Raw genomic sequence first — 24,561 nt, 5'->3', positions numbered from 1 at the left:
ATAATGTTCCTTACTGTCCCCTCTTTAAAGTTTGGGGGTTTGAGCACAAGGTTGCAACATAACAAAATGAGAAAAAGGTGAAAGGGTCTGAAGACTTTTGTAATACGTTAAAGAGAGAGTGAAAGGATGGGGTGACATAAAGGGCTCATATCCAACTGTGCAGACCAAGTAAGTTCCGATTTCTTTAATGGAAGGCATTCATGACACAGAGTGCTTTCTGTGCCTCAATAACTTCAATGGGGGGTTGTGTTGTGATTTCGCAGACCTGCTCCTTAAATATGGAACATCAGACCCCCAATCGGAAGTGCCTTGGGTTGCACGCTTGGTTGTGTAAATGGCGTCTAATACAGATAAGTTAGAACTAGGGCTCCATTTTGGGACATGTCCATGTATTTCACGCTAGGTCTTTACACATTCTCCAGGGACAATTGACAGGACTGCAGTTCATTCGAGGACTGCGCTTCCCGCACAAGGCGCTGTTCCCGATGTTTTCCAGACCGTCGGATGTTTATTTTAAAGTTCAGGCTAAAATGGTTCAAAATAAATTTCCTTTTCTAATTCATTGATCAAATGGCAGAAAAATAAAAAAAAGTCACAGGTGTTCATTGCTATGCAGACATGTCTCCTGAATAAATGGGAGCGCTCGCTACGCTGCAAGCGTATAGTGATGGTAAAAACATGTGTAGTGTAGACCTTGAGGAATTTCGCAGACAGCTGACTCATATCTGGGACCGGTCTCAAGAAATCCTGAAGTCTGTCATGCACAAATAATCCACTGGAGGGGGCACTGCTCGCAGAATTGGTATATCTTTATAGTAAAGAGCTATATAGGCTTAAAACGCTGACTTGGCGTGAATTGCAAACCGCTAGATACAGCGTCAGACATATAGATGTATCACATATGACTAGTGCTCCAGGCACCGTACGCCATTTCCATTGCAGCTCAGAATAGAAGCTAATAAAAAAAAAAAAAGCCCCAGCTGGCACATAAAAGCCATTCACATGACAGGCAGGTGCAACTTTGTGCGCTACATCTGGATCGGCACAATCTCGCGCACACCGTAAAATAAGCACAGTAAACACTGATGAGCAATGCCAAGCTTCCGAGATTAGATACCCGCTACTATATCGCCATCTGCCGGCTGCTATTAAGATGACAACAGAACATAGCAAAATGGACGTACCTTGGCAGGTGGAACCTTTCCTGCTGCGGTGATCTGACCGGTAAAGAAACGCCCAAAGTTGTTAGCGGCCAAGACAACGGCTTTATAACTGCAAGGGACAAAAAGCATAAGAGTGAGAATTTAGTATTTTTTTTTTTAATATAGATTGTGAGCCCCATACAGAGCTCACAATATACATTTTTCCCTATCAGTATGTCTTTGTAGTATGGGAGGAAATCCACACAAACACGGGGAGAACATACAAACTCCTTGCAGATGTTGTTCCTGGCAGGATTCAAACCCAGGACTCCAGCAATGCAAGGCGGCAGTGCTAACCACTGAGAAACCGTGTTGCCCCCAAGTGTGAGAATCTGTATTTATGAAGATTGAATGCAGCATAATGGCGACTAAGGCTTGGTTGACATTTGCAAACAGGTTTCCTTTCAGGGCATCGGTTTGGGGACCTTAGGAAACTTGCAGGCTCCATAGACTGTAATGGGGTTTGCATGGATTCCGTTCGAAAAGGGCGAAAAATGCAGAGAGAAAAGCGCTGCTTGCTGCTTGCAACGGAATCCCAGTATACAGTGGCAAGCGCAGATGGGGTGGACGAGGGTTGCCCTATGGCTTTTCATCTCCCCTGGCCTGCTAAATGACACCAGGCACCGGTGTAGTCCCGTTTGCATATTTGCATCACGATGCTATATGATCATTGAGGCCCAATCACAGCTCTCCGCGGTCCCGGATGTTATGCAGGAGCCAGGAAGAAGACGAGGAAAATTGGTTTTTAAGTTTCCTCACCTCCACTCCGCTCATTATACTCTGAGTAGAGATGAGCGAGTACTGTTCGGATCAGCCGATCTGAACAGCACGCTCCATAAAAATGAATGGATGCACCTGGTACTTCCTCTTTGACGGCGGCCAGCCGCTTAACCCCCCACGTGCCGGCTACGTCCATTCATTTCTATGCGAGCGTGCTGTTCGGATCGGCTGATCCGAACAGTACTCGCTCATCTCTAACTCTGAGGTCTGAAGAGACCCTAGAATATAATACCAGGTCTGAAGAAACTGCAGACAAAGGCGGACAAATATAGTAAAAACCAAACCGAAATAACCAATATGTACAAAGTCATGGCCGTTATCCGAATGAGGGTCAGTTTGGAATATTTTCCATTAATTCCTCAATTCTAGGAGAGACCAAGTGACCATGCCAGCCTTAATAATTCAGACCCAGCAGGGAAATTATTAGGAGGATCCGGCCTACAGTCTTCAGACGTTATAGTAAATCTATCAGGCTGAGGCCTACCTTGGTCTCCCAACTCTTATCGCCCATTGCGAGACGTAACATCAACTAAGCCCTTCACTGTCACAAAAAAGGGCCAAAGACGCTCCACATTTACCCCCCCACACCAAATTCCCTAAATGTGTTTATGTCCCCGCTCTCCGAAAAGCCTCCGAGTGATTTCCAAACATCTTTGCAGGCAGTGCAAAGGTCACCTCCCACCATATACCTGTGAACGCTAGTAAATCAGGTCAGGACACTTTGTACTCATGGAATATCGATTGCGCAATGACCCCCATCATGGTCCAAAGTGGGCGGTCAATAAGCATCAAAAGGATCCTCACCCAGCAATGTTTGCCATGGAGCTCAGAGCATCGTATCCCTGCGCGATGGTGACACGTGGCACCTGGTCCATGGCCAAGACCGTCGATTTCTTCTGGGAAAGTTTGTTCAGCAGATCGGTGTTTTGTGCAGGGTAAATAAAACTGATGAGAGTGGAGGATTGCTTTAAGAGGTCTACTTCATGGACTCCCAGCGCTGGATTGAGCATTGGCGCACGGACCTGGAGAAGGGGAACCAAAGGACAGGGTCATACACAGATGAAGACTCATTCACACTGCATTAAAGCAGATCTGATAGATTAATATGTGGCCTACTGGCGAAATAGAGACGTGGGACATGTTGGGAAGGAAGGGATGAGGGGGCTATGTAGCTTTAGATATTGGTAGAGTGCTGTTACCGCTTCACTGCTTACCAAGCACAGTGCTGTACATTGTATAGTGGCTATACTTGATACTGCAGCTCAGCTTCATTCACTTGAATGGGACTGAGCCATGTGATTATTGATGGTGAAATAATAATGGCACTCACCGCAGCTTAGAACAGCTGATCTAATATTGAGGACCACACCACCATCTGTACAGTCTCCCCCTCTCCTTCTGTCTCTACCCCCCTTCCCCCATAGATTGCAAGCCCTCGCGGGCAGGGCCCTCTACCCCACCATGCTAGTCGGTCACTGTTAGTATTATATCTACCTGTATATTTTGTGTATTGTATGTAACCCCCAAATGTAAAGCACCATGGAATTAATGGTGCTATATAAATAAACAATAATAATAATAATAATAATAAAGGACATCTCTCTAGAATAGGTCATTGATATTTTAACCCCAGAAAACCCCTTTAACAGGTCATTCCATACACATTAACAGAAAAAAAAACTAAATGACACTTCCACTTTAAGAGTTAGAAAGAAAGACTTACTTTGACAACAAGATCTGAAGCCAAAACTTCCTTGGTCCCCTGGATTTTGGCCCCGGCCTCCTTGTATTGGTCATCAGAGAACTTGGAAGCCTCGCCAGCTCCAGATTCCACAATGACATTGAAGCCTTGTTTAACCAGGGCCTGAACCCCGGCAGGGGACAAAGCCACTCTCTTCTCATTCTGGAAGATCTCTTTCGGGACTCCTACAGTCAGCTGCTTGTATGGGATACCTGGAAGAGACAACAACAATGTATGTCGCGGTATAGCGCAGACATCAGAGGGAACATGGAAACGTATGGCTCTTATAGCTGCGTCAGACAAAAACGGATCCGTTCTATGAGCGCGGCAGAACCCATTGACTATAATGGGATCTGTCCCATTCTGACCACGATTCACACCCTTTCCAGCAATGCCAAAACATTTAAACATTGGGTGACTTGTTCGGACCATTCTATTCATTCCTACTATTACCATATAGAAAAATCTGGAAGAAGGACTTTACTTGTTGTTTTGCGCCTGTACCCGAGATTTCCTCTTTTCGCTATTTACAGAAACTCTGGATATGGAATGTCTTTCCGTCCTTTCATCTATCTGTGCGTCCTGCTCACATAAGTCACAACAGATGTCTAATTATTCAGTAAGGGCTGGCAGCGGCCTAGGACTAAGGTGTGGTCATGTGCTTTATTATAAGGGTGTGGGCGTAGATAATTCAACGGCTGATCAAATACTAAGTGTTTGGTCGTATTGCAGAATACGCCAAAGAACTGGAGCCAATGCCCTTGAAGCTGGGCTACAGTCTTAAAGGGGTTGTCCATCCCTAAATCCCATTTTAATACTGATGACTAGAGATGAGCGAATACTATTCGGAACGGCCACACGCTCCCATAGAAATGAATGGACGTAGCCGGCACGCGGGGGGTTAAGCGACCGGCCGCCGGCAAAGTCTGTGTGCCGGCTGCTTCTATTCATTTCTATGGGAGCGTGTTATTCGGAACGGCTGATCCAAACAGTGTTCGCTCATCTCTACTGATGACCTATCCACTGCCTAAGTCATCAGTATGTGATCTGTCTGGGTCACAACACCCAGAGCCCACAAAGATCATCTATCCTAGAGGTCACCAGGAACAGGCAGAGTGAACAGCAATGCAACTATACAGGTAATAGGAGCAATGCTGCAGTTCCCCAGAACCACCACTAGGCAGTGGAGGGGGCTGCTGAGCCGCTCCTATTACTATGAAAGTTAATATGTAACAAATTAGACATCTAATTAATTATACAATTATACAATATTAATAATTCTATAAGCATTTTATTTTGAAGATGGAGTTTTTTTTCCCGGCGCCACTCAAAATAGGCCCTTACCCTGACTCCATGGCCGTCTTTGCAGCGTTGCACCATTGTACTTAAGTTAGAAATAGCCTTAAAAAAAGGACCTTTTATGTCTTATACAATAGGGAGTGTTATATACTGATGCAATGCGGAATTCAGCTTTGCCAGTATTTGTTCTGGTTCCAGATATATTGGTGCTGTTAGTGTCGGCTGTTATCACCTTTACATTACAAGCCTATAGATGTGCACCATCAGGGGGCACAACAATGACGCTGTGCTGTAAGGGCAACCCACCTGACAGTGCAGGGATATGAGTAGCGGAAAATAACGCACCAATATCTCTGGAACTGGGGCAGATACCAACAAAGCTTTGCAATGGTATATAGCATATATATATATATATATATATATATATATATATATATATATATATATATATATATATATAAATTTGTAGACATTTTTGCAAAAAAACAAACATCTTGCAGGGTTTTAAAGGTTTTCTCCAACCATTACAATGATGACATCTGTTACCAAAGGATACGACCATGAATATAAGAACTTTCTATGGTCTGGACCTTGTAATAAACCCCAGTCATGGTATACTTATTGTGGTCGGGTTACCTTTGGATACATATAGTGTCTCTGCCCGATAATCCGTGCAGAATAAGGACATCATGGCCGGGTTTCTAACAAGTCCCAGACTATAGAAAGTTCCTGCATTCACGGTCATATCTATTGGTAACCAATCAAGACAAAGGGCATCAAAACCCTGTTATTTATTTATATTTGCAAAAAATTTTAATTTTCTATCGTCTACAAATTTACATATGGCTACGTTCATGGGAAATCCCTGTTAAATGTATGCACAGGTACTAGGAAGAAGTCTGCCTCACGTTTGACCTCTGGAGGTAGCAGTGAAAGTCAGTCGGGTTGGTGCGTTCACAATCAATCATTAACCTTCCGGCTTATCGAGTTTTCTACCCGGCCGGTATGTCTAACACGTGATCTTCATAAGCTACAAGGGTATCTAGCTCTGGCTGGAAAATTTTAAGTTCCAACCAGTGCAGGCGTCTATGATGACAGGTAAAATATGCGATCTGTCATATCACTGTATATATAGCTGTATACCCTTCCCTACAGGGTGCACAGGATTCGGTGAAAGCAGCAGATGTAACCAACCCCATACACATAGGTCGGCCTTACATGAGAAGAATAAATTGGGATGTATATATCACTCATAGACTCCTATGGAGGATGGGTTAGCACAGAAAAGCGCCACTACTACTACGCTATACAATAAAACTGGACAATTATAATTCATTATATAGCGGTTTATACCTGCCTGATAGATGCGAGAAAGACGCTCTGTTGGTGTATGAGGCTGACAACATATATATGGAATATGTGCGCCTAAATCAAATGGATCCATACCCTTGGTTGGATCCGTACTCTTCGTTGAGGCCAGAGATTAGGCCTTAGAAGGTTATGTGGTGTCGTGATGCATAAGTGTCACAATGCTGTGTAACCCATGTTATTGGGCCTCACCGGTCCCTGACGTCAGGAGACCAGGAGAGGTGAGTATCATTGAGTCCAACACATAGTCATACTGTAAAAGGGGCATGGCTAATTATCACCATTAACCTTAATTAAGGTAAAATGGCCGACTAATCACGATTTTGATTTAAGTCATAATTGTCCACCCCTAAATGTTGCAGTCTATAGTTAACAGCTGACTGAAAACCTGGCACCCTTTGCACTCCCCCTGTATCATGGCGGCAAAGGCCGGCCAATAGAATATCACCTAAAAACTGTAGCGTTCGGGGGAAAAAAAGTTATCGACTCCGGCTTAATAAAATGATTAATATTTTGTTTAAATGATAGAATTATCAATATTATATAATTAATTGGATGTATAGTTCGTTACATATTTACTCTCGTAGGAATCAATCACTGGCTTATTAATGAATTAGAGGATCTTTACCACTTCAGACTGACCATGGCTGCCATTTATGAAGGAGTCATAGTCAGGAAACATAGAGATGACAGAGGCCACAGTTTGGCTTACTGACTTCACAGACCTGCCTAAAACTTTCACACATGTAATACATTCTTATGGAGAAATGGGCCTTTATAAAGCTTTATTGGCGAAGAATATGTGCACATACACATCATAGCACTAGTATACATTGGATTATTGCATACTGGTATATGCTATGGGGCAGAAGGAGCCGATAGGGATAGTTCTCTCCATACTCCCTATAGCTACGCCTCTGCATGCAATGTAGTGATGGTTCATAGGACCCCGGTTACGCTTTTCTGACATCCTGACCTGCTCTGAGAATCGCTGGCAGCAATGAACTACGGAATCCAGAATGGCCAACACTTGTGTATTTCTTTATGTTCACTATAGAAATAACTTCACACCTTGTCCGCTCTATTCCAATCGAGTCTGTTACAGTCATTCTTATAGTGGCCAGTAGAGGGCAGCAACAAGCTTTAATATTTCGGACAATGTAATGATTCTGTAGGTTGCAGTTTTCCCCCAACATATCAAGTTATTACTATCTATCCACAGGATCAATGATAAAGTGTCTGACCACAGGTCTCCAACTACTGGGCCCTCCACCATTTATCAGAAAAGGGGTTGTATGTCCCCTGTTTGAATGGAGTGGCGGTCAAACATGTACGCTGCCCCTATAGGCAAACTCTACGAGACTACCAAAGCTAGCTGGTACTGTACTCTGCTATTTCCACCAGTACCACAGACTTTGCATGGAGCGGCCGCACGTATACTTGACCGCCACTCAATCAAAAAGGGGACAAGTGACCTTTGTGTTCATGATCAATGAGTGCCCCAGCAGTCGGACCACCACTGATCAGGTGGTGGTCCCATTTTGGGAGAATCCCTAATAAATAACTCAAGCGATTTTATTTGGGTAAGGGGGCATTCACACTACCGTCAGTGTCCGACAGGTAGTGTCCGCTCCTAGTGTCCGTTCAAAATCTGGCACGGACATTAGGAGCAGACACTAGCTGTGTCCGTGACACCTGTCATTCACTTAAATGGCGATCGGGTGCGTTCTTTTGCACTCCGTGCCCTTCCTTCACTGTCCGCATGTAAAGATGTCCGACTTTTCAAGCGGACAGAAAAACCTGACATGTCGGACACTGACGGTAGTGTGAACGCCCCCTAACTGATGTGATGTTCGATTATTACAGTATTTCTCAGGTTCTACCTGCAATTTCATTCACACCAAACACGTCTGAATTATTATATACTGAGGAGTCTCTTCAGACCCCTAATAAGTGGAGGTCCAGAAGAGGTGAGAAAATGAAAAAAACTGTAACTCAACTTTCCTGAGCTTCAGCACGGCCCCTGTTCTCTACAGCGCTTCTGCCCGACATCAGGGACCCCCTGAGCCTGTGATTGGGCCTCAGTAGGTCACGTACAATTGCGATGTATAGACGTAAACATCACAACGCTGTGTGACAATGACCACTGCGTGACAATCACAGGCCTCAGCAGTACCTTACGTCAGGCAAAGGACCCGGATACAGCAGGGAGTCGCGCCGGAGCCCGGCTTGTTTGATCTGAAGAGACCCCAATGTATAACCGTTCCGTTTTGGCAGTGTACAGTCTGAAGAAAACTGCTGGGCGAACCTTGCGAGATGAAACTCACATAGGTGGCCCAACACATACTCATACCGTAAAATGGGTAGAAGTTTAATAAGGCTGTATTATAATGGAGGTAAAATACTCGATTAATAACGATTTTGATTTAGGTCATGGTCGCCCAGCCCTATGTACCAATTCTTAGACTAGTCAGATGCAGGCAGTAGTTACCTGGTTTGACTGGCTGCTGGCACCAGAGAACCTGGTGGGTGCGAAACATCCGCAGACATGGCGTCTTGACAGTCTGCGCCTTCAGAGATATTACGCCATTGAACAGGGGACTTGTGCAGCTGGTAGCTAGTGATCTCAGAATGGTCGCCATGATGGCTGGATCTTATTCAAGGGCTTGTAATGTTCCTCACACGTCCACCTGCAGACAGGAAAAAAATACATTATTTTACTTCTGGTTCATGTTACCATTTATATATTACAAATGTAATCGACACGATATGTTAAAGGGGACCAGCAAACCCAGCCCCGCAGATAGATAGGTTAGGGTCACCAGAACCAGCATATCACCCCAGCCCTGCAGATAGATAGGTTAGTGTCACCAGACCCAGTATATCACCCCAGCCCTGCAGATAGATAGGTTAGGGTCACCAGAACCAGTATATCACCCCAGCCCTGCAGATAGATAGGTTAGGGTCACCAGAACCAGCATATCACCCCAGCTCTGCAGATAGACAGGTTACTGTCACCAGAACCAGTATATCACCCCAGCTCTGCAGATAGATAGGTTAGGGTCATCAGAACCAAGCCCCACAGATAGATAGGTTAGGGTCACCACAACCAGTATATCACCCCAGCCCTGCAGATAGATAGGTTAGGATCATCTGATGGCGTTTCCACTTGCGAACCGCTGCCTCTTACCAAGATATCGCCATTTTTTACAATATGCAAATGAGCTCTTTGGAGCAACAAGGGCATTGTTGAGGAGAGAGGTAACTTCCACATTAATCTATGCAGAAACCCTTTTGTGTCACCTCAATAAACCTCAGAATTCGTACCACAGGATTCACATTTACCAGCCAAGCAGATTATAATACGGAGAAGGGGTGAACACATGATGGAAGCGTCCTGTAATACCAGAATGTAAAGGAACCTTTACAGCAACAGAACTGGCAATGCCTTCTTGGTTCACAAGATTTTCTTGGCAGTCTTACAGAGGACAACGACTGAGGCCTAGTGTTAAGGCTTCCTCTGTCTGTCTCCATGACAAGCGCGAACTCTCCTGCTGTCACTTGAGCACCAACTAGCGTCCGAGCTGTCATGTGAACCCGATGACATCATGGGAATATCCCATGTCTCACGTCCGTCACTAAAATACTCGCAGCACTTGACAAGTCCCTGCCCGCTCCTAGATCTCAAGGTGTTCAGTTCACCTCGAAATTGGGAATACGGGTGATAACTATGGAGTGCAATGGGGCATTGAGCCCACGCACATAACATAGCAAGCATGGGGACAAGCAAAATCTAAGAAGGTAAAACCTTTGAGGCACAAAGGAGTGTGAAGAGAGCGTGGTGATAAGCTCTGGTGTCCTTGGCGTCTCTTTTAGGCTGTATTCTATATATAGATACATGTGCGTGTTTTCCTTGATTTTCCGTGTCTGCACCAGAGTTTTTCCATGATCCCTATGCAGTGGCATGATCCTGGGTAATATCAATTGTAGTGACAACAGCACAGGCCTAGATCATATTGGAGTCAGAGGGCTACGTTTAAAAATACATCAACTAAGGCCCATCACAGGGCTGTATTTCTTGGCATTAGTGGCCGTGTACACAACCATTTATTGAACAAAAAATATGGTCCCTGCGTGGGCCGCATTTCGCCGACTGACCACAGCCATGTGCACACAACTCACTGCACCCTACCAGTGTGCTAGGGTGCAGCGAGCTCCAAAATGGCTCATGTGTGACTATCGTAAAGCCTGGTCGCTATTGTACTAAACTGGCATAAAGTGGTCGGTCTAGTAGAGTAGCGATTGGGCTTTCCGATAACCACATATGATCCAGGATCTTCCTGGACTATACGTCAATCAATCCTAAGGCCCAATGTACATGGAAGAATCAGGACTAGAAATTGTGGTCCATACATCGGCTAAGGGCCATTCACACGGGGCAAGAGGGGGTGGATTCTGATGCCAAATCCACCTCAGAATCAGTCCCCTCACAATAGAGGTCTACGTAGACTGCTAGCTTCCTTTTTACCGTGAGCGGTCATGGTCAAAAGAAGCGAGCTGCCCTTTCTTAAGGCGGATTCCACGGCTGAGGTCAGCCCCAGCGTCCGCCTCGCGACAGCACCCTCCAGACTAGCCCCATTCATTTGGGCCTACACCGGAGCAGGAAAACGCGACTGTCGGAAGCCGCGACAGTCGTGGCAGGCGCATTTTGGTCCAATTTTGATGTGGCTTCCCGCATCAGAATCAGGACCAAAATACACAGTCCCGTGCCCCATGTGAACGAGGCCTTAAGCTAGGATTTCTTCTATATCAAGCAGAAAGGAACGTCACACTTAGGATGTGCTAGTGAACTTTCTTTATTATTCACACTCGTGGTACTCTACTATCACGAGTGTGAATAATAAAGAAAGTTCACTAGCGCATCCTAAGTGTGACGTTCCTTTCTGCATGATTACTACGGGTTGGTACTAGGGTTGAGCGATCGGGATTGGAAAAGATCGGATTCCGATCGGCGATCGAGAAAATTTCACGAACGCGATCGGAATTCCGATCCCGATCTTTTCGGGCGGGATCGAGATCGGGGCTTATTTCCCACAATGCTTGGCTACTGGCCAGTCATTGTGGGAAAAGCTTAGCACCCATAGGAATGAATGGAAGCGGCCGGTCGCTTAAGCCCCTGCGTGCCGGCTGCGTCCCTTCATTCCTATGGATTTACCGCAGCCTGCCACTCTTCTGCTTCGTCCCTGTTTTACCGTATACTCAGCTGAATACACGGTAAAACAGGGACGAAGCAGAAGAGTGGCAGGCTGCGGTAAATCACTGTGTGCTGCGCTGCTGTGAGGGCGAAGAGGCAAGTTCATGACTAGATAGATACTACTATCTACTAGACAAGTTTAATGTACAGTAATATCTATCTACTCGTGAACTTCGCTCAACTTACCGGCTGCCCTCTGCTGGTCCGGTCCTCTGTCCTTCATGTGGCTTCAGAGCGCCCTGCGCCCCGCCCCCATCTCCCTAAACTAGTATTATAGAGAAGGTGGGGCTTAGGAGAGTGTGGGCGGGTACTGGGAGGGGAGACGTGAGTTAATCACTACACAGCGTGGGGTCCAAAAATTGAATCATTTTTTGGACTACATGCTGTGTAATGATTAAGATAGTTTTTTTAAATCCGATCTCCGATTATTTAAAAAATCCCACTGACTTGCATTGGGATCGGGTTCGAAAAGAAAGTGATCGGAAATCGGATTTTAAAAACAATCCTAAAATTTCAAGATCGGCTCAACCCTAGTTTGGACCCTACGTCAGCTCACCAGAATCCCTAAACTGCATCCCTCTATACTTCTATATCAAGGTCACATTAGTAGAAATCAGACTATTCAGAGCTTCTTGAGAAGCAGGTATATATAAGCGATAAGATAAAGCAGGACTGATAGTCGGCATTCCCGTACCATTTCTACAAAGGGAGGGCGCAAAGAAGCCACTAGACATATCTGGCACCGCTTATCTCTGTGAATACCAAGCCTGGTTAAAGTTCCACCAGTCTGATAACTGTCAGGGTTCCTGAAGGTGGGTCCTGTGAAAAACCACATCAGCTTTTAGTATCTCTTGGTCAATCTGTTTTGGGAAGCGTTCTCTGATGGAGGGATTAGATAAACATGGCTGCTTTCTTGCAATACAGCATCACCCTTGCCCATGGATTGTGTCAGCTCCATTAAAGTTCAGGGGTCTCAAGTACAAGCTACGGACGGACGGAATGATGTTTGTGAAACAAAGCAGCCATGTTTTACTAATTCTGCCCAGCCCCTTTAATAGTCAAAAGACCAAGTGAACCCCGTCACTATTGATCCCTTATACAAGCTACAGTCCTATGAAAAAGTTTGGGCACCCCTATTAATCTTAATCATTTTTAGTTCTAAATATTTTGGTATTTGCAACAGCCATTTCAGTTTGATATATCTAATAACTGATGGACACAGTAATATTTCAGGATTGAAATGAGGTTTATTGTACTAACAGAAAATGTGCAATATGCATTAAACCAAAATTTGACCGGTGCAAAAGTATGGGCACCTCAACAGAAAAGTGACATTAATATTTAGTACATCCTCCTTTTGCAAAGATAACAGCCTCTAGTCGCTTCCTGTAGCTTTTAATCAGTTCCTGGATCCTGGATAAAGGTATTTTGGACAAACAATTCAAGTTCAGTTAAGTTAGATGGTCGCCGAGCATGGACAGCCCGCTTCAAATCATCCCACAGATGTTCAATGATATTCAGGTCTGGGGACTGGGATGGCCATTCCAGAACATTGTAATTGTTCCTCTGCATGAATGCCTGAGGATTTGGAGCGGTGTTTTGGATCATTGTCTTGCTGAAATATCCATCCCCGGCGTAACTTCAACTTCGTCACTGATTCTTGAACATTATTCTCAAGAATCTGCTGATACTGAGTGGAATCCATGCGACTCTCAACTTTAACAAGATTCCCGATGCCGGCATTGGCCACACAGCCCCAAAGCATGATGGAACCTCCACCAAATTTTACAGTGGGTAGCATGTGTTTTTCTTGGAATGCTGTTTCTTTTTGGACGCCATGCATAACGCTTTTTTTTATAACCAAACAACTCAATTTTTGTTTCCAAAATGAAGCTGCCTTGTCCAAATGTGCTTTTTCATACCTCAGGCAACTCTATTTGTGGCGTACGTGCAGAAACGGCTTCTTTCTCATCACTCTCCCATACAGCTTCTCCTTGTGCAAAGTGCGCTGTATTGTTGACTGATGCACAGTGACACCATCTGCAGCAAGATGATGCTGCAGCTCTTTGGAGGTGGTCTGTGGATTGTCCTTGACTGTTCTCACCATTCTTCTTCTCTGCCTTTCTGATATTTTTCTTGGCCTGCCACTTCTGGGCTTAACAAGAACTGTCCCTGTGGTCTTCCATTTCCTTACTATGTTCCTCACAGTGGAAACTGACAGGTTAAATCTCTGAGACAACATTTTGTATCCTTCCCCTGAACAACTATGTTGAACAATCTTTGTTTTCAGATCATTTGAGAGCGGGCTGTCCATGTTCGGCGACCATCAAACTTAACTGAACTTGAATTGTTTTGTAGAAAGAAATGGTCCAAAATACCTTCATCCAGGATCCAGGAACTGATTAAAAGCTACAGGAAGCGACTAGAGGCTGTTATCTTTGCAAAAGGAGGATGTACTAAATATTAATGTCACTTTTCTGTTGAGGTGCCCATATTTTTGCACCGGTCAAATTTTGGTTTAATGCATATTGCGCATTTTCTGTTAGTACAATAAACCTCATTTCAATCCTGAAATATTACTGTGTCCATCAGTTATTAGATATATCAAACTGCAATGGCTGTTGCAAACACCAAAATATTTAGAACTAAAAATGATTAAGATTAATAGGGGTGCCCAAACTTTTTCATAGGACTGTATGTTATCAAGCACAAATATCCACCTGCTATGGGCGGTATGATAAAGCTGCACAGAATGGCTTGAAGAAAGGCCTGTGTGTGTGTGTTAGATATCAGGAAATGTTTGCAACGGCATTAACCAAGGAATTTTCCAGGTAAAAAGGTCAACACGTTCACAGATCGCTGTGACAAGGTGGAACGGTACAAGTCAAGCACTAAGGATGAAAAACTACTGCCGTCATACTGTACCCATCACTAACAGACCGCCATACCAGGGATCACTGTGACACTTGGGGACATTCACATGGAGAAATCTGGAGCTAATTTTGAGGAAGATTCCACCTCAAGGATCAGCTCCAGTATGGAATTAGCCCGGCATGGGAGACAGTAACCTAAGTGATTGACGCCATTGTTTCTAAGGCTAGTTATCCACAAGTTGCACAGGGCCAGAATTTGTAGAGGAATCCCTCTGCAAATTCTGTTGTGTGAGCATACCCTTATATACGAGAGCCACAGGCACTCTACAATTCTCCATGAGACACCTCATCCTCCATTCTAGGGAACACCAACACTGATATAGCATGCCGGAATTGTGGTATCTCTCACTGTCATACTCCTGTATATTCAAAGACTGCCATATACATCAGATACCTGTCAGCCCAAGGTTGCGCGAGACCTCAATGGGGACAGGGGAGTAAGCCACTGCCAGAGATATCTTGTCTCTTCAAGATCAAAAGGACTGTACACACTGAAATCCATTATGCCCAATTCATATCCCTTGACCTCTGTCATTGGGAGCGAGTCAGAACTCCCCCCCCCCCCCCCCCCGTACGTAGATTAATATGTTTGTGAAAAAAAAACTCTTTAGGCTTTCCAATCAGAAATGATTCCCTGTCTAGAGAGTAGGGGGATATGTTTTGTGAGGTTTTCCGACCCCTTATTGATTTTTCATACTGATAAACTGACCACATAATAGATCATCAGTGCGTAATCTGTCGGGGTCCAACATTAAGACCAGGTACGGATCAGCTGTTGCAGCAGCCTCCGGGTCACAGAAGTTGCTAGTGGACAGAGAGTGCTGCAATTCCTCAGAAACACCACTATACAGTGGACGGGGATCCTATTACTTGTCACTATACGGTGGACGGGGATCCTATTACTTGTCACTATACGGTGGACGGGGATCCTATTACTTGTCACTATACGGTGGACGGGGATCCTATTACTTGTCACTATACGGTGGACGGGGATCCTATTACTTGTCACTATACGGTGGACGGGGATCCTATTACTTGTCACTATACGGTGGACGGGGATCCTATTACTTGTCACTATACGGTGGACGGGGATCCTATTACTTGTCACTATACGGTGGACGGGGATCCTATTACTTGTCACTATACGGTGGACGGGGATCCTATTACTTGTCACTATACGGTGGACGGGGATCCTATTACTTGTCACTATACGGTGGACGGGGATCCTATTACTTGTCACTATACGGTGGACGGGGATCCTATTACTTGTCACTATACGGTGGATGGGGATCCTATTACTTGTCACTATACAGTGGAGGAGGATCCTATTACTTGTCACTATACAGTGGAGGAGGATCCTATTACTTGTCACTATACAGTGGATGGGGATCCTATTACTTGAATAGGAGCGGTGCTGCACATGCTCCCCATCCACTAGCAATTTCAGGCACCCAACAGCTGATCCATAATATAATAATAATACATTTTATTTATATAGCGCCAACATATTCCGCAGCGCTGTACGATTTGCAGGGTTCAAATACAGACAGAAAGATACATTACAAAGAAAGTAATTTCACACAATAGGACTGAGGGCCCATCAGATCACATGACCATCAGCAGCGATCCCCAGGACCAAGTTAGTAAATCACTACTCCCCTATAAGGGCCCATTTCCATGGTGGAAACCTTTTCCGCTGTGTGAGTTCTCCGCACAGCTGAACATATAATAAGGCTTTCCACTGTAATACTGCACTACTTTATGCAGCTTATTAACTCTTTATTGCTCACGACAATGAAGCGCAGTAGTGCAGTCTCTTATCTGGTGGACTCTGATCCAGGCGCTTACTTTTCCTTTCAGATCACAGTACAATGGTGTATTGGTTTACCCTCCTCATAGAGTCTCTGCTATCTCTGGTTTTACCTTTCCTTATCAGGTCTAGGTCACTATCTGCCCTCATGTATAACTTTGCTCTGTCCCCTGACTAGACATCCTATGGGTTGTTTTCTGCAGATTACAGTCTGAAATATTTGGACAGCTCTTCCCAGTTACTACAATTGGAGGCCGGATTGCAATCTGCCTGAAGATTTTTCTGCTACCTCATATATTTAGCTAAAGCAAAATCGGTGAGAATGGGTTCCCCATGGATACCATTGATTCCGTATTTCACGGCCAATTTCGTACACGTCACCTGGATAAAGACGTATTTTGTGCATATTTTGAGTCATTTCAAATTGTTTTCTCTGTTTAGATACACAGCTGACTTCAAAATTCTGACGATTGTCCTTGGAAACAGTCAGCAGGTTTGCCTCCAGTCATGGGACATGAGTATTAAGTAACCAGCAGGCTGCTCTCTGATGAGAGACGATAAGAAGTATGGTGAGCTTGTAGGCGTCGTCTCACAAACAAGACAAGCTAGAGGAGAAGTGTCTGATCATGGGCGATCCCAGAAGAGTGGAGGTGTAAACGCCGCCATAAACCGAGCTGTCTCTCTTTATGTATTAAAATGTGCATGTACACTCGCTCTTTTTTTGCAAGACGGTTTGCGGTTTTCATTGGTGCTAACCTTGGGCACGTTTAACCTGATTATAATAATAATAATAAATTTTATTTAGATAGCGCCAACATATTCCACAGCGCTGTACAATTTGTAGGGTTCAAATACAGACAGAAAGATACATTACAAAGAAAGACATTTCAAACAATGGGACTGAGGGCCCTGCTCGCAAGAGCTTACAATCTATGAGGTAGAGGGGGTGACACAAGATGTAGCAGGGGCGGCATTGCTTATACAGAGGTCAGATAATTCTGTAATAGAGGTCATTACACAAACATAAAACTTTATGGGCCGTCACCAGTCGTGTCCTGTAACATGTGGATGGAGCTTGGACCTATAAAGTTATCCTGAGATGGCATCATATCATGTGTGGTAATGTGGGAGCGGGGACAGAGGAGGGTTACATTTTGGGGATTCTAATTATAGTACAGAAGGGTTTACATTAGGAATTGTGATAGATTTGTCTGATAAGATGCGTCTTTAGTTTGCTTTTGAAACTGTAGAAGTTGGGAGTTAATATGATTGTCCGGGGTAGAGCATTCCAGAGAAGTGGTGCAGCTCGGGAGAAGTCTTGTATACGAGCGTGGGAGGTTCTGATGATAGAGGATGTAAGTGTTAGGTCATTGAGTGAACGGAGAACACGGGTTGGGCGGTAGACAGAGATGAGGGAGGAGATGTAGGGAGGTGCGGCATTATGGAGAGCCTTGTGGGGGAGAGTGATTATAACTTTTTATTCCATTTTTGGAAGATGTAATGTACACAAAAAATGGGGGTTTTGCAGTTTTTTAAACTTTCTTATATTTTTGTTTTAGCAGAATAAAAAAAAAAACATGTTAATTTCATCATACATGTCATCTCGGAGGAGCCAATACCGGGGACCCATATGCTAAGACAGCGGTTACCGGTAGACCCCATAGGCAATAATGGGGTCCATCGGGTTTCTGATATTTTTATACTGAAGAGCGGAGTCCTCCGTGCGGGACTTTTTTCTATGACGGTTTTCAGAGGTTTCTGTGACAGAGTCTCTAATAGAGATTCCAGGGCAGATATGAAGAGCCCAAGGCCGTGATCGCTCCTATTATACATTGCTATTCTTCCTTATAGCAGTGTATTACAGGGAGCTGAGGCAGGGACTCAGGATACGGCTACATGGTGACTTTGGCCACGACTTGTCACATGACCACAGTGCCATTCTGTGACCCCTTCACCAATGTAAGTGAATGGAGTCAAACAAAGACCCCAAAGGTCCTGCAGGGGCCAATCTATCACCTCTACACGGTGCAGGCGCAGTACCTTCGGGGGTCACAATGCGAGTCCATTCACTTACATTAGTGAAGGAGTCCAGAGATGACATGGCGATCTTTTAGAGGCCAAAGTCGCCATATAGGCACAGCCCGATATCAATAGTACATGGAAGACTTATGTAAAAACATTATTAGGAAAGGCTATGGGCACTGGCCGCGGCACCTAGGGGGTTAACCCCGCAGTCACAGCAGGGTCAGTTGACTGTAAGAGCTGACACCCGAGACGGCCACAGTCTGCGCCATAATACAAGGGCCGGGCGGGAATCACACACGTGCACGTGACCTAGACTGGGGATTAGAGGGTGACAGCGGGGCAGCTTCCTAGGCCGCCACTTGGCTGCTAGGCGATAATCCGTGACGTCACGCACTCAAGGGCAAACCAAGAGTCACCTACACAGCGCCGCTCCAGTTACGTTGCGTCTCTTAGCCACGTCATCACGCAAGGCCCGCCCATCACGAACTGGAAGCTATCCCATTGGCTGACCCGTGAGAGTCGGAGACACGGCTCTGCTTCTATTTTTAAACAAGTCAACGCGGCGCAGATGGGATAGGAGGCGGCGAGTGTCAGTCAGTGCACGGAGCGTCCATTCATCCCAATACAGGAGAGCAGCTGCACTACCAAATACAGACATGGGGAGAAGCGCCCTGCACCCACTGCACGTGACTGGGCACCTATACACAGATATATGGATCCTACTGTCAGCCCTGCACACATATATATATATATATATATATATATATATAGATCCTACTGTCAGCCCTGCACCTATACACAGATATATATATCCTACTGTCAGCCCTGCACCTATACACACATATAGATCCTACTGTCAGCCCTGCACCTATACACTGCTATATATATACACTCACCGGCCACTTTATTAGGTACACCATGCTAGTAACGGGTTGGACCCCCTTTTGCCTTCAGAACTGCCTCAATTCTTCGTGGCATAGATTCAACAAGGTGCTGGAAGCATTCCTCAGAGATTTTGGTCCATATTGACATGATGGCATCACACAGTTGCCGCAGATTTGTCGGCTGCACATCCATGATGCGAATCTCCCGTTCCACCACATCCCAAAGATGCTCTATTGGATTGAGATCTGGTGACTGTGGAGGCCATTGGAGTACAGTGAACTCATTGTCATGTTCAAGAAACCAGTCTGAGATGATTCCAGCTTTATGACATGGCATTGCATTATCCTGCTGAAAGTAGCCATCAGATGTTGGGTACATTGTGGTCATAAAGGGATGGACATGGTCAGCAACAATACTCAGGTAGGCTTTGGCGTTGCAACGATGCTCAATTGGTACCAAGGGGCCCAAAGAGTGCCAAGAAAATATTCCCCACACCATGACACCACCACCACCAGCCTGAACCGTTGATACAAGGCAGGATGGATCCATGCTTTCATGTTGTTGATGCCAAATTCTGACCCTACCATCCGAATGTCACAGCAGAAATCGAGACTCATCAGACCAGGCAACGTTTTTCCAATCTTCAATTGTCCAATTTCGATGAGCTTGTGCAAATTGTAGCCTCAGTTTCCTGTTCTTAGCTGAAAGTAGTGGCACCTGGTGTGGCCTTCTGCTGCTGTAGCCCATCTGCCTCAAAGTTCGACGTACTGTGCGTTCAGAGATGCTCTTCTGGCTACCTTGGTTGTAACGGGTGGCTATTTGAGTCACTGCTGCCTTTCTATCAGCTCGAACCAGTCTGGCCATTCTCCTCTGACCTCTGGCATCAACAACGCATTTCCGCCCACAGAACTGCCGCTCACTGGATGTTTTTTCTTTTTCGGACCATTCTCTGTAAACCCTAGAGATGGTTGTGCGTGAAAATCCCAGTAGATCAGCAGTTTCTGAAATACTCAGACCAGCCCTTCTGGCACCAACAACCATGCCACGTTCAAAGGCACTCAAATCACCTTTCTTCCCCATACTGATGCTCGGTTTGAACTGCAGGAGATTGTCTTGACCATGTCTACATGCCTAAATGCACTGAGTTGCCGCCATGTGATTGGCTGATTAGAAATTAAGTGTTAACGAGCAGTTGGACAGGTGTACCTAATAAAGTGGCCGGTGAGTGTATATCCCACTGTCAGCCCTGCACCTATACACAGATATAGATCCTACTGTCAGCCCTGCACCTATACACAGATATATAGATTATACTGTCAGCCCTGCACCTATACACAGATATATAGATCCTACTGTCAGCCCTGCACCTATACACAGATATAGATCCTACTGTCAGCCCTGCACCTATACACACATATAGATCCTACTGTCAGCCCTGCACCTATACACACATATAGATCCTACTGTCAGGCCTGCACCTATACACACATATAGATCCTACTGTCAGGCCTGCACCTATACACACATATAGATCCTACTGTCAGGCCTGCACCTATACACACATATAGATCCTACTGTCAGGCCTGCACCTATACACAGATATATAGATCCTACTGTCAGCCCTGCACCTATACACAGATATATAGATCCTACTGTCAGCCCTGCACACACATATATATATAGATCCTACTGTCAGCCCTGCACCTATACACAGATATAGATCCTACTGTCAGCCCTGCACCTATACACAGATATATAGATCCTACTGCCAGGCCTGCACCTATACACAGATATAGATCCTACTGTCAGCCCTGCACCTATACACAGATATATAGATCCTACTGTCAGCCCTGCACCTATACACACATATAGATCCTACTGTCAGGCCTGCACCTATACACAGATATATAGATCCTACTGTCAGCCCTGCACCTATACACAGATATATAGATCCTACTGTCAGCCCTGCACCTATACACAGATATATATATCCTACTGTCAGCCCTGCACCTATACACAGATATATAGATCCTACTGTCAGCCCTGCACCTATACACAGATATATAGATCCTACTGTCAGCCCTGCACCTATACACAGATATATAGATCCTACTGTCAGCCCTGCACCTATACACACATATAGATCCTACTGTCAGGCCTGCACCTATACACAGATATATAGATCCTACTGTCAGCCCTGTACCTATACACAGATATATAGATCCTACTGTCAGCCCTGCACCTATACACTGCTATATATATATATCCCACTGTCAGCCCTGCACCTATACACAGATATAGATCCTACTGTCAGCCCTGCACCTATACACAGATATAGATCCTACTGCCAGCCCTGCACCTATACACAGATATAGATCCTACTGTCAGCCCTGCACCTATACACAGATATAGATCCTGTGCCAGCCCTGCACTTATACACAGATACAAATCCTACTGTCAGGCCTGCACCAACTGCAAGTGACAGTATGCACCTATACACAGATATAGATCCTGTGCCAGCCCTGCATCTATACACATATATAGAGCCTACTGTCAGGCCTGCACTAACTGCAAGTGACTGTGTGCACCTATAAGCATATAGATCCTGCAATGACAGCCCTGCATCTATACACATATATAGATCCCACTGTCAGCTGTGCACCTATACACATATAGATCCTACTGTGCCAGCCCTGAACCTATACAACTATAGATCCTACTGTTAGCCCGATACCTATAGACATATATAGCTGCTGTGTCAACCCTGGACCAACTGCAAGTCACTGTGTACCTATACACATATAGATTGTGCTATGCCAGCCCTGCGCCTAGACACATATACTGTATTGATCCCGCTGTCAGCCCTGCACCTATACACATATATAGATCCTGCTGTGTCAGCCCTGCACCTATACACATGCACAGATCCTGCTGCATCAACCCCACACCTATACACACATAGAGATCCTACAATGCCAGCCCTGCACCTACTACACGTGGCTCTGCACACTTGTACACATACATAGATCCCGCCACAGGCAATATACGCAGTGTCAGCTGTGCCAGGACAAAGGCCTCATTCAGATACTTGCTGGCTACAGCCTCGTATGCCTGAGGCTATATTTATTACATACGGCACCATATGTTTCAGTATTCATACTTCTGCAGCTGCTGCAAAACTACAACTTTGTGCAAATCCTGGGACTTGTTGTACTACAAGTAAAGATTCAGAGGTTGGAAAGTATCATATGCAAGTGCATTTAACTGTAGCGCTCAGGGAACTGTCACAGTGGACAGGTACCCCAAGACTGGGGGTTTCAGGTGCCGAAAATGACATCTAGGAGGTGCTACTGATAACTTAAAGGGATGGGATAAGAGTCACATTACTGGGGGTCTGAAAGTCCTCCATGTGAATGAAGTGCCAGTGTACTTGAATGGCCGACACTTCATTCACTGCTATGGGGCTTCTGCGCACTGACATTTCATTCACATGACTGGAAGATCCCCAGTGATGTCACACTTATCCCTTATCCATGCGCCTATGGCTAGGAGGAGAAGTGTTTTTAATGGGACAACTCCAAAGGTATATGCTCACCATAGGGGCACCACATTTGGCCACCAATATCTGCACAATCATACCATATAATCATGTGATCAATGGCAGCTGTCACTTTGTGAGCACGCACCTTAACTAGGGGAAACCTGAACGAAAATCAATCAGTAGCGCTGCAAAGATTTTCTGTGTAACCACGGAGAATGCAGCGCCGGCAACAAAGTTTCAGCCACAGGCTTTTGTTGACATTCTGCAACACTCTCCTTCACTCATTCTGTTTTATTGCCTGTAGTTACTGAGCAACTAAAACCTGTGAATAACCCAAAGTGTAACATACTGGCAATAAAGACAAAAACTTGTTAGATCTTTTGTCAGTTTACTATTGCCCTGTGTAGCCTGCATTACCCTGAATAGAATAAATATAATATATATATATATATATATATATATATATATATACACACACACACACACAGTCATATATGGACTATATGCATTGTATATATTGCACTGTATATAACGGCCTACATATTGTTAATCATATACAGCCCTGTGCATTCAGGATCACTCTGGACGCACTGTATATATTCTCATATGTGAATTATATACAGTGTATATATAGTCAGTTATTTCATTGTGCAGTCTATAAGGGAACATATATAGTCCTGTGCAGCCTGTATTTTAAAAGTAGGTCAACAGGCATGAACTGCATATATACTATGATATATGGACTATATACTGCTATATATTGGCTGTGCTATCCTTGCACTGTATATAATGGATCCTAGCATTCCTTTGCAGCCTGCAGTGCAGGGGAGGTCACCCTGAATGAAGGGGACAATAAAGTCACCGCCACCTGAGGACACTCTGCAACTGCAGAACTTGCTGGGCCCGGTCATCTCTCGGGGTATTGTCCCGTATAACGCCTATAGATATATACAGCTCCTGCCCCCACCATGCACAACCCCCAGCCCTGCAGCAGCTGCAGCACACACGGGATCAGCCACACATATGGAGCCCGGGAGCCGCTCGTACTGCGCCCTGCACCCAGCACAGAGCCCTGTATCATGCACCCTGCACCCGGCCCACTGACCTGTGATGAGAGGCTGTGGTGCCTGCAACTCCAGCCCCGGCCGCTGCTGCAGGGAGGGAGACTGCACAGGCTGCCGGCCGGATCACTCAGCTCCCCGGAAGAGACGGAGCACAGAGCGCATGCCACACGTCACTTGTCCCCGGTCCCGCCCCTTCAGTAAGGAGACTGGGAACCGGGGCTAGGAGGGACAGTGCTCTGTGTGTCCTTGGGACTGACCAGCGGGGCTGGAGGGTCACATTACTGTGTCCTCAGTGCCTGCTATATGTGGCAGCAAGATACTATAGATAATATCTATACTAGTATCTATCTATAGTATTATCTATACTGTTATATCTATAGTATTATCTATTTATAGTATTCTCTATACTGTTATCTATCTATAGTATTATCTATACTATATCTATGTCCTATGGCAAGGAGTGATAGTGCTCTGTGTGTCCTCAGTACCTACTTACTGTATATGTGGCTGGAAGATAGTATAGATATTATCTATACTAGTATCTATAGTATTATCTATCTATAGCATTATCTATACTGTTATCTATAGCATTATCTATACTGTTATCTATAGCATTATCTATACTGTTATCTATAGTATTATCTATACTGTTATCTATA

The 24,561-nt window shown here is 45.0% G+C and overlaps 1 protein-coding gene across 1 annotated transcript in view; it reads right to left on the bottom strand.

The window, feature by feature from the left end:
* The window catches only part of NNT (nicotinamide nucleotide transhydrogenase), a 96,037-nt gene extending 71,993 nt beyond the window's left edge, over nt 1-24,044 (bottom strand). Inside the window, exons 1-5 of the mRNA XM_075268925.1 lie at nt 23,944-24,044; nt 8,882-9,080; nt 3,706-3,935; nt 2,787-3,004; nt 1,185-1,272 (exon numbers count right to left, since the gene is read on the bottom strand). Of these exons, the coding sequence (XP_075125026.1) occupies nt 1,185-1,272; nt 2,787-3,004; nt 3,706-3,935; nt 8,882-9,032 (687 nt within the window). The 5' untranslated portion in view covers nt 9,033-9,080; nt 23,944-24,044. The remainder of the gene's footprint in view (nt 1-1,184; nt 1,273-2,786; nt 3,005-3,705; nt 3,936-8,881; nt 9,081-23,943) is intronic.
* Between the last annotated feature and the right edge of the window lie 517 nt (nt 24,045-24,561).

Source organism: Leptodactylus fuscus, chromosome 1 (assembly GCF_031893055.1).
Source record: "Leptodactylus fuscus isolate aLepFus1 chromosome 1, aLepFus1.hap2, whole genome shotgun sequence".
Classification (NCBI taxonomy): domain Eukaryota; kingdom Metazoa; phylum Chordata; class Amphibia; order Anura; family Leptodactylidae; genus Leptodactylus; species Leptodactylus fuscus.
The sequence above is the reverse complement of the archived record's forward strand: the minus strand, read 5'-3'. Positions and strand labels throughout refer to the sequence as shown.